Source organism: Bombus fervidus, chromosome 5 (genome assembly GCF_041682495.2).
Source record: "Bombus fervidus isolate BK054 chromosome 5, iyBomFerv1, whole genome shotgun sequence".
Lineage (NCBI taxonomy): Eukaryota > Metazoa > Arthropoda > Insecta > Hymenoptera > Apidae > Bombus > Bombus fervidus.
The window spans coordinates 13,111,064-13,130,368 of NC_091521.1; the positions used below are offsets into that span (position 1 = coordinate 13,111,064).

At 45.0% G+C, this 19,305-nt stretch overlaps 1 protein-coding gene across 6 annotated transcripts in view; it reads left to right on the forward strand.

Annotated features, from left to right (window-relative positions):
- Brp (ELKS/RAB6-interacting/CAST family member bruchpilot) overlaps window positions 1-19,305 on the forward strand; it is a 68,182-nt gene that overhangs the window by 36,650 nt on the left and 12,227 nt on the right. For all 6 annotated transcript variants that reach the window (XM_072003255.1, XM_072003256.1, XM_072003257.1 and 3 more), the window contains 12 exons: window positions 7,473-7,640; window positions 8,731-8,898; window positions 10,612-10,875; window positions 11,203-11,592; window positions 13,079-13,381; window positions 13,672-13,824; window positions 13,928-14,116; window positions 14,267-14,406; window positions 14,479-16,723; window positions 18,171-18,428; window positions 18,535-18,722; window positions 18,791-18,848. In XM_072003255.1, the coding sequence (XP_071859356.1) occupies window positions 7,473-7,640; window positions 8,731-8,898; window positions 10,612-10,875; window positions 11,203-11,592; window positions 13,079-13,381; window positions 13,672-13,824; window positions 13,928-14,116; window positions 14,267-14,406; window positions 14,479-16,723; window positions 18,171-18,428; window positions 18,535-18,722; window positions 18,791-18,848 (4,524 nt within the window). The remainder of the gene's footprint in view (window positions 1-7,472; window positions 7,641-8,730; window positions 8,899-10,611; window positions 10,876-11,202; window positions 11,593-13,078; window positions 13,382-13,671; window positions 13,825-13,927; window positions 14,117-14,266; window positions 14,407-14,478; window positions 16,724-18,170; window positions 18,429-18,534; window positions 18,723-18,790; window positions 18,849-19,305) is intronic.

Sequence of the window (19,305 nt, forward strand, 5' to 3'; positions counted from 1 at the left end):
ACGAAGGAAAAGCGGAACAAGGAAAGTCGAGGAAGCGCGAGACAAGGGGAACTTCGAGATGGGTCTCGGGCAATTCTGTGAGAGAAAGTCAATGAGAAAGTCACAATTCGGTAGCTTCTACGTGTAGAGCCCGAGAGCAACTGTGCGTACCTAATGTCTAGGCCTTAGAGGATGAATATATGTCGTTGAATTCTAGAATATCTATAGACCGTTGACGTTGTACAGTCCCTGATTAATTAGAGAAAGTGTCTTCGTAGAAGATACACGTGTTGTTTCGATTACGTTTAGAGTCTCTGTACATTCGTAAGAGGATGTATTTTCTGTGTTACGTTCGTGGTACACCGTACACCTATTAGTTATTCTGAGAAGAAGATTTTACATGGTTCATCGGATGGACGATCCTCGATATGTTAATCGTACAAGGTGAATCGTTAGAAGGCTATTTTTCGGAGAAGACATATTTTTAGGTACGCAAATTGAAACGCCTAAAAAATTCTTAAACGTAGTCAGAGTACAAAAATGCACCTAACTGTTCCTGTAGTACACCGTTAAAGTCGTCAAAAATATATTATACATATACATATATATTTGGAAACAAATTTTCTCCATTTGAAAGAAATGTTTGAAAGTATATGTAATCTCGATTTGCCGATAGCATAGAATCGTAAGATAATAGATACATTCTTCGATCTCTTCGATACTAGTCAATTTTGTAAAAGGATCGTCCACCTGGGAATCCAATATTATGAAAATCTTTTTCGCCAAACTAATTGGAGAAACGTACGGTTTCCGCGAACAGATTTCAGAGAGGAGACACTGAAATATAAAGTAGATTTGTGGCACGTGTAAACACGTGTGTACGATGACGACACACACGCGCTTAAGCAGAAGCTGAAAACGTGCGTGTAAAATGCGTGCGTAGACGAGGAAGAGTAACACGAGAAGAAGCTTCCAACGATATATTTTCGTAGCTGAGAGCGTTTTAAGACCGCCCCCCATGACTACTATGGTCCCCGAGCTGTTGATGTAATTTCGCGTTTAGAAGTCACGCGTATAGCCAAATCGTGACTAAGTCGCGATAAATCACGCGAAAATCTAAATTAACCAGCAAAAGAAGTCAGAGGAGACGTGGATTCTCGAAGCTGATCCCGTTCGTGCACGTCGTCTTCTCTTCCTGATCGATTGCACAGCATTCGCTCGCTCTGAAACACGATTTCTCCCGCGCGTTCGCAACTTCCGACAATCTTTTATTTTTCTACTCTAATCTAGGTGTAAGTGTATCCCTGTTTGAGGGTTCGCCGCTTATTAAAAAAGTAAGAAACTCGTCTGTGCGGATTTAAACGAGAACAGCACTGTTCCCAATGAACGATCCTACGCTCGATTACACAGCAATTAGAGCATCGAATAGGCTGCACCAGGCGTTTTGAACTCCTCAGAATCGCAGTGGTCGGGCTGGCTCTACTACAACCTCAAAATCGGGTTAGCCCCGCAGGGATAATTTCCTTTTCCCCCCCGATGTTTCCTTCCCTCGAAGATGGAACCGTGGCAACCGGAAATCGACGTACGTTTGCTCGCAAGGACATCCCCGATCTCCGGACATCCTTCCACCTCGACGACGTTTTCACGATCTCACGTATCCAAGCCGGACGACTCTACGTTCGCAAGGTCCACATCGAGCCTAAAACCAGAGCGTGTTCACGCGTGTTCAGTCTGTGGAACTCTGTTAACCGAGATAGACATAAAAAGAGAACGATAGAAAAACAAAGTAAATACGAGTAAATACGAAAACGGATGAAAGCAAACGATTTCGTTTCCACGTTCTATGACATCTTGTCGCTTCTCTTTATATATTCGTGCCTGTGCGAAGCAATCCTCTTTGAGACGTTGAGAGCCTCGAGGCCAGCGGTGCTACGCAAGGATCGCCAAAAAAACTGCACAGGAGAAAAAGCGAACAGATACGTCACAGAAAAAAAGAAAAAGATCGAACAGACCTTAAATAAGTTCGAACGTGTACCGTTCTTTGAACCCTAAGACTATACGCCATTAGTCTTGTTTCATTCCAAGAATCCCTCCCTTTCTCCTTCCCTTTAATTCCTATGTCGTGTTCCAGATAAAAGGACATAAAGCAAAAGGAAAGCCAGTATCCTTGCACCTTCGAGGCAATCTGTAATTCGCAGTCTCCTCCGCGATTTAGACAGAGTAGGTCAAGGGTGCAGGTCAGTGACGACCGAGCGTCAAATTGATGCCGATTACATGGATTATAAAAGAGAATAATAATAATACAACAGAGAGAAAGAAAGAATGATTCTGTTCAATCGTTCTCTGATCAACAACTTCAATCCTGTCCCTGTCCGATTCTATTATGTTTATTCACGAGAGATATCACCCGTTCTCATACGACCTCTCTCGTCACGTTCCATGGAAAATTATTTTATCGCCATAGTTGAGAAATCCAACCACGAGAGCTCGTCATCAACCATCGAGTCCTTCACGCATTCATCTCACGCGAAAACGATCGATTCACTCATGGTAGAATCGTATTCACCCCATCCCAAAGGATCACCGTTTAACTGTCACCGAAGAATTTGCAGGTTCAATCTATCTGCACTCCGCAAGCGACCTTGGAATCGTCTAAACACCTTGGATACCTGCCCTGTTGACGATTGTTGCACTTTTATCCCCTTGTTTGACAGTAGCCCCACCAGTAGAATTATCACCGATTTGTCCGCCTGCCACCGCTGACCCTTGCCATTGACTCGTTTCACTTGTTTTCTCGCAGTAACCACACTGAACAGACATTAAGACCACGAAAAGGATCGGTTGGTAACGATCATCTCGTCATTCTCACGCCTTCATCAATCTTTACTCATCGATTCATCGACTTCTCACCAGTAGACTCAGTAGACTCGCACATTCGTGTGTCATGTTCATTTCATCTCGATCGCCGATTCGTTTCACTAGTACATTTCGTTCGAATTGGTAGTCAACATCCGTATGGGTTCATGGTCAATCAGTCTGAATCATTTCATTGGTAGATCAATCGATTTTGGAAATTGTCACCGGGGAGTTTACTTTATCGTGAGAATCATGTGACAGAGAAGACTCGTCAGACACGATCATCGCATTTCTCATCACACGTTCATCGTCGTTCGCCATTCTCTCGTCGCGTAGAGTTCGAATACAGCTATCGTTCGGGCATGATGCATGCGTGGGAGTGTAGGGCAAAGTAGACAACTGCTTGTCACTCTTAGCACTACCGCGTTTAGGTACGTCTCTTGTAATGGTACAAGCTTTTTTTAATGTTGCTTGAACAAAGATCTTTACTCCCAGAATCAACAACCTTATTTCTTATACGATTGAAAATTTTCAAGATTTTCTTACGATCGAGTAATCTTTGGAAGGCAAAGTAAAGCTTGCACTATCGTAATTCATAGTTAAGTAGAAAATCTCACAGCTAGTATCAGCTTAAGCGAGGTAGCAATCATTCAAATTATTCAGGCACTCTAGTCTGCGCAGGGATTCCTTGATATCGCTATATTTAAGCGAAAACCAATATTATCTTTCAAAATCACTATATTCTTGTATTACCTATATTATTAATAGAAAATTCTGCGTACCCGGTATTTCAATCTTTATCTTCGTATACAAACCAATCGAAATTTGTGAGAATATCAAGTAATAATGAAATGTCAGAAATCATACGGAACGATAACAGAGAATCCCTGTGTAGATCGTAAATCGCTGGAAAAGATTCACCAGCGATTGGACCGTTCGTTTCATCATCGACGATCCAATCTTACGGAATCGAATCTATTTCGAATAAAATCGCGTAGACAGCGTACGGATCGTGTAGATCGTTTGGTCGAATTTGTTCGTGTTTGTTCGTGTCCGATCACCGCTTCACTCTTTCTAGCTCTCGCGTCACGATTCTTTCGCCAACGAATCCTGACAGTTTATTAGAAAGCGCATGCGAGTACTCGAAGCGGTCCTTTGTACCTTGATGCATGCTGCATGCACGCAGACAACGTATCGTTACTCTTCGATGCATCTCTCATCATCTAGCCAGTCGTCTCGTTGATCGATTTACGATCAGGTAACCGTACCATCGACCATAGATCACGATCGTCCTAAACGCGAGCCTTCTTGGTTCGCGAGCTTCATGACACGCGGAGATAAACACGAAGGATCAATTCGGTTTACCTGCGATTAGATACTCGATTTATTTCAATCCTGCTCTTCATCTTCTTGAGAGAGAATTAAAGATTCGATCGCTTTAGAAATTTCACAAGCTGAATTATCCTAAGATTCGATATTGGTTCTATTTCTAGCTAACCTACGATGAAGAGAAATGGAACGAGTATTTGTCAAGTATCGAGAGAATTTCGAAAATGATCGAGACGATTTTAATAATTAATAATTGTAACTATTTAGCGTAAATTCGCAGGTAAACCGAACGTCACTTTTCACCATCCGCATAATCATAAGGGTATAACATTAGCAGATAAGCTAGAACTAAGTTAGCCATAAGTCAGCAATGGATGGTGGTCCTCAATTCCGCTGAACTCGTTCGACTCCTTTTTCCGGCGAAGTAACGATCATCGATAAATCGTACCGCGATCGTTAATAACGTTGCAGCATTTAACGATGGACGGCGTATAAATTTCTACGTGCTCGGAATAAGAATGGTCTAGTAAATCAACGGATACCGAAAGCTGATCACGTTCGATCGTGATGAGCGGAAACTTTCTTGTCCGTTGATTAAACGATCAAAAATTGAATGGAACGTACGACAGTGATATTCCAGCAATCCTTCCGATACGATCGAACATAACTGAGAATCTTTTCACATTTCCCTTAAACCAGATGAAAATTGTAATTAAAGATGAAGAAGAGATTTCTTGGTTTTCTTACGTAATCGATTACGTAGCGAAAGGGTTGAGAACGATGAGTAGAAGAGGAAGGCGGAGTTGGGCGGCCTACGTGGTGAGCGAAGCATTATTAAATGTGGTGCCCCGATATTCTAGCTTTCTGAGGAGGTAAGGATATTCTTCACCCGACAAAGAAGCACTTCCAAGCCACCACCTATCCTTCGTTTCCATCTACGTGATTACCGTATTATGTAACGGAGTGTTTCGATGTTCCGTAGTAACACTTTCTCTCACACACATACACACTCTCTCTCTCTCTCTCTCTCTCTCTCTCTCTCTCTCTCTCTCTCTCTCTCTCTTTCTGTTCTCTTACTGTTTGGGGTGGCCAGTAAGTTTCCAGGGAACTCGAAACTTTTATAACCGGCAAAAGTGCTCGTCAAATTTCCGTGAAATTTGAAACCGCGATCATGGATAATAAGTATAACTACGTTTTCAAGCGATCCTCTTACTCTAACTTGGAAATTAGTTTCTTAATTGACATCGAATTCCCCAAGGAAATTTTTCTCTCTCGCTTTGCGACTTCTCCTCTTCCTTCGCGGATCTTGCAACTTTCTTCCATCCGAGCTTTCGTTCGAGAGTAAACTATTGGAACAGAATATTTCTCGTCCCATCGTCGATAATAGAACAGTTATACAAGGTCGAGCCTCTTTCGAAAACTGGCCAGCCACCCCGAGAACTGTCTCTTTCTTTCTCTCTTTCTGTCCCTTTCTCTGGTGTGAGTCGTTGATCTGACTGTTCGCAATGGTTCACGTAACGCGCGCGGAAACGATGCGCGTCGTCGTTCCCTCGTTGACGACGAGACGAGGCAGGAAAAATTTCCCGCGAGTTTCCCGCGTACGTGCGTATGTGTGCAGCCGTAAACGACGATCGTAGAACATAGTGAACGTAGAGAACCTTACGTCTGCCTCTGCGGCTCGTGGCCGTCGTTGAGAAACACCGAGGAACCCGAGACGATGCGTGACGCCGCTTCGCGGATCGAAAGCGATCGCCACGATCGCTCGCCTCTACGTAGACCTGTTGTTTTTCACCATCTTAGCACGATATATAGAACGCTGGAGAGAGGGGGGATCGAGGTTCGATCACGATCCATCGATAGAATCGCTATCAGTCAACGTACCGATAGATTTCATCGATTCCTCGATCCCTGGTGCTTTATCTTTGGGCTGAGATACGTGCGTACACGTCATCTGGTTAGAGAGATACCCTCTGATCGAAGTAATCCCACATAAAAGTCACGGATATGGCAAACGAATGGATTCGTCCCGTGGGATTGGAGGTGTAAGATGACCTATAAGTTGATAGATCACCAAGGTCGCGTTCGAGGAAATTGTATACGTAGATGCGGAGGACGCATCGATCTTCGATGTCTTTTTCTTGAAATTGCTTATTCTCAGTTTCCTAAGTGTCTTATATACTTCGATCACAGGACCATACTGCCAGAGAGGACCGCGATATCTCCTCCACGCTGCGTACTCTGCTAGTTGATTAGTTAGAAAACATTTAGTTGTGTTGATTCTGCTTGCGATCCCGCGACGGGATCTCGTAACGAGGAGATCTCGCCGAGGGATCCTCACGCGGCCTGCCGACACCAGAGTAGATCAGACGAGCGTAGTAGGTACGTACACGAATAATAAAGAGAGAGACACAATACATAATACGTTCCAGTTCTTCTTCCAACTATTCCAGCCTCGATTATTCCCATGAATTCTATCACGTTCCCCTTAAGACATTCGTTCGAACACGTAATAAGTATATCTCTCGTACACGCAGGATACACTTTGTTTGTAACTTTGTATCGTTGGTTTCGATATCGCTGCATGCTAAGTATGAAGAATTCCTGTCCGAGTACGACGACGTATCGCTGACACGACAAGAATAAGAACCCAACGATTCAGGCTCCGAGAGAGTTAAAAATGAGAGACGTCTCGAAGCTTTTTAGTCGCTACACAAGGGAAGACCTTGTCCGGTGAAAACGATGTTCCGAGCTTTGTTTCAGAACCAGCTATTCGCGGTCTTACGAATGACTCGAAAGGTTCACTCATTACTCTAATTGTTTGCTCATGAACCGAGAACGAAGCAGCGAACTTCTCATCTCCTCGAACATATTCTCTAATTTCCATTTGGTATTTTATCCGTCTCTCGCACACTGTTAATCTCGAATGAAATTCAAGGCGATACGAACAATTGGATAAAACGAAAACTCGATGGAATCCGTGTGCGCCGATTTTTCGAATAAAACTTCAAACCAGCCAGACCAACGACCGCCAGTGACGATCTGGCTGGCTCCGTTTGGTCAGAACGATTTGAGCAAGTCGAAAAGTTGGCGGATCGGAACGGAAGGCGAAACGGCTGACCCGTTTCACGGCCGATTTACGTTTCGACCGAGCGATCGAAGGGAAGTTGGCCGCTGATCGTCGTCGTACTCGGCCACGACGGAGAGACGACAGACCAGACGCCTCCGTCGCTCGTTGTTTCGTCGTCGTTTCGAGACGTAACCGGGTCGCACGGACTGATCCTCTCGTGGACGACGACTCTTTTTCGCAGCTGGACGAGCTCCGGACCGAAGTGCAGCGTAGGGATCAGGAACTACTCGCAATGTCCGCCAAGATGAAAACCCTCGAAGAGCAGCATCAGGATTACCAACGGCACATCACCGTGCTCAAAGAGTCGCTCTGCGCCAAGGAAGAGCATTACAACATGCTGCAGGCTGACGTAAGTGCCCATTTTCAACGCCATTTACTCTTTTTAACTCCACGTACACCCTCCTTCATAAGTATTAGGACACGTGCAAACTAAAAAAGCATGATAATTGTAAGACTCCTAAGAAAAACGACTCTTACCAAATCTTTCGACTTTATAATAGAACGCATAAATTCTACCCCAATGGTCTGAACGAACGTATACTAACACTTATAAAGACGGGTGTGTCTTACTTTACGACAATCCTAACTTCCTGTTTAGCATCCTCACTTCCAGACTAAAACGACAAATTCTAACGGATGACGATCTTTGTCTCGCACAAACAAACTATTCCAGTTATATGGAGTTAACGATTGAAACAATCGCGATATCCTGCAGTTACCAGCCAACTTAGCACGACCCAATAAATTCTCTACGAAGATTCCATTTGAGAACGAAGTTTTATCGAACCTTCATAGACGACTAGCGAACGATCAGTTCTTAGGAAGAGTTTTCCTATCGGCAATTTTGCACGATGATCTTGCCCTATGCAACGTAATTTATTGGGCAGTTACGAGAAGTTTATCATTTAATGAAAAATAATGCGACGAGTTTAAACTTTCTACAGCTTCGTAAATCACGAGTTTTAAAGTTAAAGCGCGTGAAACCCATATAACTTCTAAACAGGTTCCCCTTGACTTCTATAAAATCGTCGCCCGTGGAAGTTGGTACATACGGAATATCTACGAAACACTGGTAAACGCGCTAGAAAACGTGACAATAAACGCAATAGTAAATGGACTAGTAAATGCAGCAGTGACGTATATAGGGTGGGATCGTTGAAGGGATCCCGATGTACGGGGAGGTCGGAACTGGGGAAATCGACGTTACGGGGAGGTCGTTATAGGGGAAAGGAAGGACAGGGCTGCAGGAAACTGGGTCGTGCAAAGCTTCCCTCCTCCTGTTCCCTCTCCAATCGGCCCGCTGGACTATTGGTAGCGTTTTCACGTCGCGTGCAGAACGTTGCCCGTGCAATGCGGATTGAATCGTTCCTGTTCCAAGTGGTTCCCACCCCTGCACACGTTCGTACGATGACCTCGTGTGCGTGGTTACTTGCGTGCAGGTGGAGGAAATGCGGCAGCGACTCGAGGAGAAGAACCGGATGATCGAGAAAAAGACGCAGGCCGCGATGCAGGCGCAACAGGAACGCAATCGTATGAACACCGAGCTGACTGAGCTCAAGGATCACATGGACATCAAAGACAGGAAGATTAACGTGCTTCAGCGTAAGGTGAGTGACCCTGAAACTATTTCTTTCTCTTCCTCTTTTTTCATTCTATATATCTTTCCGCCTGGCGTTGCCTTTGTAAGTTGATAAGGAGAGATCTTGGAGCAACTACAAAGGTTTAACGCGTCGAATTTTGAAGCTTACGAGTTTCGTTCGTTCGTTTCCTTTTCAAGATTGAAAGTCTGTGCAGAACGAGTAGGAATGGTCTCCAAAGCGACGTGAATTATAGTTTCAAAGGGGAGGCGGTCCATTCTGTCCGAACAGAATGGCTAAACACACGGTGATAATGATCGCCCGGTGTAAATTAAAGCTTAATTGATTACACGGATCCGTTTCAATTACGAGTAAAACGCGCGTCGACGCGTATTCATCTTCTCCATTACCGATCCTCGCAATTACTCTCGTTTTGCACAGACCTGTGTAATTTATCTCATTCAAAGATATTCGTCGCCCTATTCCACTGAACTCGAAACGATCATAGGGAACATAATTACGGAAACATAATTTTAGAAATGTCGCAGATCGTGTAATTCGTATAATCAAAAATTGATAGATGTTTAACGGTATCAGACTTCATGCGATCGTATCGTTATAAATCGATTTGTTGTCTTGAGAGAAACGCGGATCACTGACCGATCTTTTCATTCCTCGGCGTTAGCGATTAATTCCGCCGGAACTAAAAAGGAGTTTTGGCCTGGTGATTAATCAGCCAGCCAGATGACAAAGAGGAAGCGCGCGCTTAGCGTATAATATTCGTAGGATGCGACCACGGAGTGCGCATGAGTGTGAATCTTGCTGTCGATTGGAATGAGTGTGAGGCGTGCGCGCGCCCGCGCGACACACTTTTTGTAATAATATTTTCTTTAGTCGTGCTGTGTAAAGGCTGTAGTACGTAAAACCCCGACATCCACGTTATCTTTAAGTTCGCACAAGCTCCTTTTTCACCCGTTTATTTTTCATTTTGTACTTTGTTCCGTTCGAATAAAGCCACTTACAAGTTTCGTTGCATCGCCTTGTTTTATTTCTTTTATCCAACACTTTCGTCACGAATCGCACCCCTGTATGTATTTATGTTTTGTTCGTGTCGTTGGTGATCGACGATAGCCAATATGTATAAAGAGAAGAGTTGAAAGAGGTACGTTATTTCTGTTAAAGGTACGATCGATCAGGCTGTCGTTGATTACCAATGTGTCGACTAGAGACAACATCGCTTGACAATTACTTTCCATTTTGTTATTTTTACCATTTTTTTGTCATTTTTTCGTTTCCGCATCGCGGAACGCTTGTTTTTACGATTCCGTTCTTTTTTTTCCTACCGCGATAGAGACCGTTGATTATTTGTTGCTGTGTATCGCGAGTGCCTGATTGAGTAAATGTCTTGTCGAGCCGTGAACAATGGCTGTGAAGATCGATGATACGAGATGGCAGGTAAGTAAGAATTTACGATCATATTAATGGTTTGTGCATGGTAAACTGCGGATCGCTAACACGGTTAAGAGAATACACCACTAATCACGTTGACTAAAATTAATCGCACACGAACTAACATTCTCTCTGATCATCTTTGATCCAATAAAACTGTATCGTTCCTAAAAAATCTTGTTCTATCCCGACTTATTTTCTCGCTGTCTAAGACTTTGCGCGATTACGATCGACCTGTCTGAAAGGAATGAAAGGAAAGTAGAATCTCTAACGGCCAAGTTGTTGTTACTACAGATCGAGAATCTAGAGGATCTGCTGAAGGAGAAGGACAACCAGGTCGACATGGCCAGAGCGCGTTTAACGGCAATGCAGGCGCACCACTGCAGCAGCGAAGGTGCCCTCAGTAGCCTGGAGGAGGCGATAGGAGATAAGGAGAAGCAAATGGCACAATTACGGGAACAGAGGGACCGGGCGGAGCAGGAGAAACAGGAAGAAAGGGAATTACACGAAAGGGAAATCGCCGAGTACAAAATGAAAATCCACGCTCTCGAGTCCGAAGTAAGTCCTCGTGGATAAGCACAATACATTTTTTTGTCTCCCAATCGATTCCTCTTCCCTATCAATTTGCCTGGACTAGACTAAATCGTATACTGATTAGAAATTTACAAGGAATGTATCTAATTCTAAGTGCGTTCGAAGTACACCTTGTTTAACATCGTTTCAGTCGATACGATCAATAATGCAGCTCGAACTTCTATGAAACTTTAACTTCCCACCGTTCCCCCTGCTAACAAAAACAAAAAACACTTCGTGCGCTTTTCTCGCGTTATTCCTTGGCCAAAGATCGTCCAAGTGTTAGTTTCTGACTGTTTCTGCTCACGGCAGGTTGAGAAATTGGGCGCCCGTTTGGAAAGAGCACAAGCAGAAAAAGACCGACTGGAAGCGAAGCTGGAAAGTTCACAGTCGGAGCTCGGCAAGAGCAAAGCCGAACTGGACAAGGCTGCGTCCGAGGTTGGTCGTAGCGGAGCCGACTGGGAGGCTGCCAAACAGAGACTGACCAGGCTCGAACTGGAAAACGAAAGACTCAGGCACGATCTCGAAAGGTCTCAGAGCACTTACGGCAGAAGCACGCTCAATTCCTCTCAGGAAATGGACAGGATCTCCGAAAGAGCCGAGAAGACAGCCGCGGAACTCAGGAGGGCTCAGGCTGAGCTCAGGGTCACGCAGGCTGACAACGAAAGAGCTAGGGCTGAAGCTGCTGCTCTGCAAGAAAAGGTAAAATATCGCTTTTACTCCACTTAGACGGTTTTACGGCTACCAAAATATTTTTACAATCTCGTCAGAGCGTCTCGGATATATTAGCCAATGCTGATCATCTCTGTTTACACACATTCGAGAAATTCTTGTCCTCATAAATTGACAGTTATAAAATGAATTATAAAATAATATATTCTATTTATAAATTAACTCTTTTAAACATTTTATTCACTTGATTTTGAAACCAATAATCATTTCGCTCTTTTGTTGTCTCATCCTAGAATTCATTTCTTGAACAGAATCGACTTTCTTGGCAACAGTTCGAAAATTGATTGAGATGTAAATTTCTGCAGATCAGCGAACCGCTGAGTCCCCGGCGATTGGGAAAACGTATCGTGACTCAATAGCATGATTCAACGTCTCGGTCACCGGTCACGAATGCTTTAACAAACCTTCTAACCACATGATCGATTCGAAGCGAAACGAATCCACAAATCTCGCGCAGAAATCACTTCCACCGCTGACGGAACTTCTCGTTGAATCAAGTAATCGATGAACTAGTCGAGTTGATAAAAAGATCGCGCGTCAAGGGACCTGCCTTGCGACCAATTAACCACCGAAGTATCCCCAGCTACGATTCCCATCCCCATAATCTGTAGCTGGTCGTTTTGCCTCTATTAATGAACGATCGAGTCTACTTGGCAGCCCTGTTCCGCTTCCAAGAAGCAAGAACAATCGCCTTTAATCGCGATCGATTCACGAGGCCACCACGGTCTGGTCCCGATCCGTACACGCTGTGGTAGTCGAATCTAATTTCCAATCACGCCTTCGTTCTTCCCAAGCATCACCGGTGTTCCCGATGTTCGTCGATAGCGCGAAACGAACCGGTAATGAAACTGCCGGCTAAGTGGCCGGAAAATTGCACGCAACTTCACACTCGAGTGCAATCGAAGACACCTGACTAGAATTTCCGTAGGGGTTGCTCGTTACCCCTCGTTTCGATCCATTTCGAATGATTGACTCTTCCAGAAAAGATTTCTCTTTAGAGCTTTTCTTTAGGTCGTCGAGCTTTTTCCCTCGGACTGATTACTCGAGTCGATGTATTTATTTAATCCCTGTATAATAATAAATTATCGCTTCACGTGGAAACATTAATAAACACGAATGATACGAACGTAGGTTAGAGCAAGCAGAGGAGAAATTGATTTTAATTAACGCAACGTGATGAACAGGCAACGCGTTAAATCTGTATTAATAACGACGTGCATGTATTTTCTCCAACGATGCAGCTATTACAAGATGGGAAATTCTAGAGATTAATTTCGTGAACGTAAACCTCGAAACAAGTAGAATTATGAGATTCATGAGCTGGCTATCGCTTAATTATCTGATGAGTTTATCCGGTAAAAATTCAGCATAAGCGATTAAACGCGTCTTAAATACTTCGACGAACTGAATGGAATGAAATGTAAAAAGTGTTAAAACTTTTCGATGGTATTTAAAGGTGGAAAAGAGTCAAGGTGAGGTGTACAGACTGAAGGCCAGATTGGAAAATGCTCAGGGTGAACAAGAGAGTCTTCGAGATGAATACGATCGAGCACAGGCTTCGGTGGCTCGTCTGCACTCGGAACGGGACAAGGCAATCGCGGAACTTGAGAAAACACAAGAAGAACTGGAACGGACACAGGCTACTCTGGGCAAGGCACAACTTCAACAGGATAAATTGCAAAATCTACTGGACAAAACGCAAAGTGAAGTGGACAAGCTTCAAGAGAAATTGGATAAAACGCAAACGGAAATTCGCAGGGTAAGTCAAAGAGAATTTACCTACAATTTTCACCTGTAAATTTACCTCTGTTATGTGAAACAACTTTTCTGGAAATTACTAAGTTAAATACTTGAATATTTTATGTAAATCACATAGAAGCTAAACTGAGCAACTTTGTCGAAATTGAGAGGGTAAACCACTTTGAAATATTAAAAAAAGAAAATCAATTGGAGTTAATTAATTTGGCTCCTGAGTAGCTCGTAAAACGTAAACACAGACTTAAAGTAGAGACTAGAAAAGTTACGGTGGAACGATTCGATTCTATATAGATGCAAATGGAAAAGGAAAAGCAGAACTACGATTTCGAAAATTTGCAAAGCCAACTGGACAAAGCGCTCGGCCAATCGACAAGGATGCAGAAAGAACGGGAAACGATTCAATTGGAAGTCGACCGGTTGCAGGATAAGTACGAGAAAGCTCAGGTAAGAGAAGGTGATAACAGATAACATGGTCTCGAATCATATTTGACTAAAGTATCCACCACGAAGGCAGGTAGCGTTAGTAAAAATATCCTTTTACATCCAGATGATAATGCAACGACTACAGAAGGAGAGGGACAACTTTCAGGAAGAAACAGAGAAACTGCACGAGAGGATAGAGTTCCAACAGAATCAAATAGCGAAAATGCAACGGGACAAGGATAACGTACTATCGGAACTCGAATTAGTTAAAGAGAGATGGGAGAAGGCTCACAATTCTCACCAGAAGTTAACCGTAAGTAACCTGATTTTTGTTGTAGGTCATCAAGAACAGTTAATGTCTGGAGAGAAAGAGAGAGAGAGCAGCGAAATTGCATAAAATTGTATTTAATTACAAAGTTGTATCTCGTAATAAAATTGTATAAAATTGGTTATTGTAACGTAGCTTGAACGAGACGACGCTATGACTGAAATCGAAATCCTGAAGGAGAAGCTGGAAAAAGCGCAATATTCGATGAACAAAGCTCACGAGGAACGGGAGAACGCGAACAAGGAGTTCGAAAAGATGCTGGAGAAGTACGACAGGTGAGCGATCGTGATTTTCCGTTCGATAAGAGTGACAATCGATCACGAAAGATCTTGTTATGATTTCGACAGAGCCCAGAGCGAGGTGTATCGGCTGCAAAATCGCATCGAAGTGATGGAAGCTGACAAAGACAGACTAGAGCTCGAGGCGGAAAAGCAACAGATGTTGGCATCGAAGAGTCGCGACGAGGCAAGGAAAGCCCAAGAGGAATTGGCCCGCGTGCAAGAGATGTACGATCGAGCGGCTCTTCAATTAGGTCGCACGAAGGAACACGAAGAGAAATCGAAGGAAGATCTAGATAGGTTAGCGGTGGATCTGGAAATGGTACGGGAACGTTACGAGAAATCGCAGATCGAGCTACGCAGGTTACAGAACGAGAGAGAGAAACTTGTAGCTGACAACGAAAGGATCAGTTTCGAATTGGAGCGCGCTCACTCCCAATTGACCAAGGCTCAGGCGGCGACCGATAAGACGCAGGAGGAGTTAGCACGAATGCAGCTGGAGATAGAAAAGATGTACGAGAAACACGACAGGCAGCAAGCCGAAGTGAGGAAGGCGCAAGCGGAGACGGAGCGATTGCGAGTGGAGGCTGAGAGCGCGCGCGAAGAGTGCGAGAGGTACGCGACCAGGTTCGGCAAGTATCAAGAAAGCCAAGAACGGCAGAAGGAGGAACACGAGTGGGCGAAGCTGGAGGTGGAGCGGCTCCGCGATCGACTGGAGAAGGCGTTGGCGGAACTCGAACGCGCGAGGAAGGCCGAGCAGGACGCCTCGAGGCTGCGCGCCGATCTGGAACGTGCGGAAGGGGTGCGAGGTAAATACCAGTACGAGCAAGAGAAGTGGCAAAGCGAGGGTAGTAGGCTACAACAGGAGGTGGACAAGCTGCGCGAACGCCTGGAGGGCCGTGAGTCGGAGCTGAAGAGGACGCAGTCGGGCAACGCCGAGCTCGAGGCGAAGCTGCACGAGACGCAGCTTCAGCTCGAGCGGGCGCGCGAGGAGACCAACAAGGCGACTGCGGCGCAGGAGCGGAATCGCGGCGAGATCGAACGCGCTAGAATCGAAACCGAGAAGATACGCGATCGTCACGACAAGGTGAAGGCGAGAGCGGACGCCCTGGAGGCGGACAACGAGAAGCTCCGCGTCGAGATTGTACGGCTCGAGAGACTGATGCAAACCGAGGGTAAGACCAGATCGGAGAGCGCGAGCATCGAGGTCGAACGGCTGCGCGCCAGCCTCGACAAGGCGATCGTCGCGCGCGATCAGGTGGAGCTCGAAGCGGGCAGACTGGCCAAGGAACTCGAGAAGACGCACATGCAGACGGCCAAGTATCAGGAAGCCGCAGAGGCGAACAAGAAGGAACTCGAACGGCTAGCCGCGGAGATGCAGCTGCTCAGGGACGAACGGGAGGCACTCAGGCAGGAACTGAGACGGGTGCAACAGCAGCAGCAACAACAACAGCAGCAACAACAGATCGCTGGCAGCGAGGAGATAGCTCATTTACAGCACGAGCTGCAGCTCGCTCAACGGGAACGCGACAAGATGGCCGCGATCCTCGAGAATCGAGAGAAACACTCGGAGAAGATCGAGAAGGTGAAGGAAAAGCTCGAGGCGGAGGCGAAACAGCTGCAAGTGGAACGCGATCAATTGGTGATACAACTAGAGAAATCGCAGGAGATGCTGGTCAACTTCCAGCAGGAATTGAACACGAACGAAGCGGAGCTCGAGCGTCAACGCGAGGAGGTTCGCCGGTTGCAGCAGATGCAGCAACAGAGGGTACACGCGCAGACGCCGGATAGAGCCGCGAAGGAGGCCCTCGAGGCGCAGATGCGAGAGGTTCATCGGCTGAGCCAGCAGGTGCAAAACCTGACTCAGGCCCAGACGAAGGAACGACAGAGGGCCGATCAGGCCGAGAAACGCGTGCAAGAACTTCAGAAGCAGATCGTCTCGAGGGATACGAGCGCGGCTGCTGGTGGCGTGAACGAGGCACAGCTCGAACAATGGAGGAAGCTATGCGAGACGGAGAAACAACGGGCGGACGCGGCCGAGAGGCAGGCTACTGAGCTACAAAAACGTATCCAGAACACCGAGAGGCAGCTACACGCTCAACAACAGCAGATCCAGCAGATGCAGGTGACGATGCAGCAGCAACAACAACAGCTACAGCAGCAGCAACAGCATCCGCAACAAAACGGCCAGGAGGTCGCCAGGTTGAGAAAGGAGCTCGAGCGTGCGCAAGAGAACGTTAAGCAGGCAGGCGTCGAGCGCGAGCGGTTCCAGGAACAGCTCGAAAAGCTGTGCCAGGAACTGCAGAAATATCAGGTTAGCAGCAGCACGACCTGCACTCGCTCGCGCGCTAACCTACACTACTACAGCCTACATCCGCACCATATAATGCCTGCACTATGTCTCTGCCTATGTATACCGTTGGCTGATCGTTGTCGACCGGCTGCCGACACGTCATCGCGCCTCCTCGTCTCTCTATGTCTTCTCATTTCAACCGCAGCCTCTGCCTTCGTCGTCGACGAAGCAGAAACTCGCCCACAGCTCATATACACGCCGCAAATAACAAACAAAAAAAAATCAAATCATATATCAAATATTATGCATATGTAACAGAACGATAACGATCGAACGATATCGTGTATATATATATATACATATATATAAGATATATATATACGTATACAAACGAAATCGGAAAAAAACCAAACCACGATGCACCCGCACAATCTTTCTCATCTTATGTTGCGTACATGTATATCTCGGGGCGTCCGTCACACTTCACAGCGAAGCGCAACATCGCCTTCATCATTATCATTCTCCTCGAATTTTTTTAACCTACCTCTATGAACCCCTCGTTTCTCCACGAAATCGTTTCCCCCAAAACCATTTGCGATTACTCTCAAGCACAGCCATACGCGCCCATTGCTCTTTCTTTTCCGTTATGCCGATTTTTATCGTTATGTTTATTATTGTTATCACCAGCATCAGCGACGAGACGATCGAAGCGATACGAAAAAAAGAAATTGTTCCTCCTTTCTAGATGAACAGGAACGCACAGTTAATATCACAGCGATCCTCTCATTCGCCGATTCATTTGGCTGGTTATTGTTACTGCTGTAATTTTGTTGCGCGTTCGACATCGCAACGATGAGCAACCTCATTACGAGTATCACTTTTTCGTTTCCTTAATTTTTGTTTCGTTTTGGGAGCATGCCACTGTATTCGAGATGCCAGAGATAGAAAATGGTTACTTGGTTTTTGTAAGATGCGACGAATGACCACGAGAATCAAGCCTTGTGTCTGCGATTCACGATTATTTTGTACAGGCTGGAGAATGAATCACGAGCAATGCACACAGAATGCGTTCCGCACGTTTTGTACGTACGTTCACCTCGAGACATTTTTTATCTCGACGCATATGTTTTTTATAAGTATTCTGTACATATTATACTTCGCTATGAACGTCAGTAGATATACGAGGAATTGCGAATTTCTTCTCATCTGCGCGTCTGACTTGTTTTTTAATTGCGTTTCCATGCATCTCTCATTTACGAAAGCCGTGACCATGATGACCGTATTCGAAATTAAATCAATTTACACGTTGATACCAAAAGAAAAACGCATCTGAGAAGTATAGAAAAAAATCAGAGTGCACGTTTAGACGTAATGGTCGCGGCTCTGAACGAAACGGCTTTCATTTGCCTAGCTGTAGCGTCTCGTAAACACGGAAGAACGAAATTTTACAACGTTTGTTTCGACGCAGGTGGACTTGCACGAGGCGAACAAGAAACTCCAAGCTGGCGCCGCGAAGGCTGGTATCGATACTACTCAAGAGAGAAGACAATTGGAGGAGCAGAGACGCCAAGTGGAAGAACAGAGAAAGCAGATGGAAGAACGAGCGAAGTCCGTAGATCAGAAAGCTAGAACGATAGAGGAGAAGGAGAGGACGCTCCAAGGTCTCGACCAGGACCTAAAGAAACGGAAAGCGAAGATGGATCAGTTGGAGCAGCAGTTACAAAGAGTAACTTGATAAATCAGTTGTTTATCGAAATTACAATTATTCTCGCGCGATAAATAGATTCCAAAAAAGAAGATCGATTTTTCAAGTCACTTTCTTCTTTGTATAGAGCGGTGGGTCGCCGGACAAGAGGTTGGCGGAAATGCAGAAGGCTCTCGAAAATTCCGAGAAAGAGCTGGAAAAAGCGAAAGAAGAGTCGACCAGAAGCTCAGCCGAGACGGAAAGGTTACTGCACCTGATGCAGATGACTCAGGAAGAGCAGAATGCCAAGGAGAGACAAATCAGAGAACTTCAAGAGTCAGTATCAGGCATAAAAATTCAAATGCTCGTACAGTATGTCACTAACGATACAATTTTGTTCGCAGTGCACTCAAAGCCGCACAAGCCAAGTTGAAACAAGCCGCAACTGCACAGCAACAAGAGGTCAGTAAGCAAATTTATCTTTTCTCATTTCTTATATTTTAAAAATCGTATATTTTAACTATAGAACGATATTAATCTTACTTAAATTAGTTTTGAATTACTAGAAATTACTTTTAACCGCGCAAAGAATGATCTCTATAGATTTTCTACTAACTAGCAGTTTCTTTGCGCTGTTCCAACCGCATTTAAAAATTAATATCGATGGGATTGTGACTAATCAGTTGTCCTTTTTAAATTTTCACGCTGACCCTGGACACGGCACGTACACGTTACGATCTGTGTGTTTGCTTGCTTGATCGTCTTGGTTGTTTTTTCTCTGTATTTGATCGTCCATTATTGTTTACATATTGTGGCCCGTGTCCATACATTTCGATCTGTTTTCGTGCGAAACGAACTTGCGTTTCCGAATGACGAATTGAAAAAAAACAAAAAAAAATCTCTCGAAACCGAACACGAC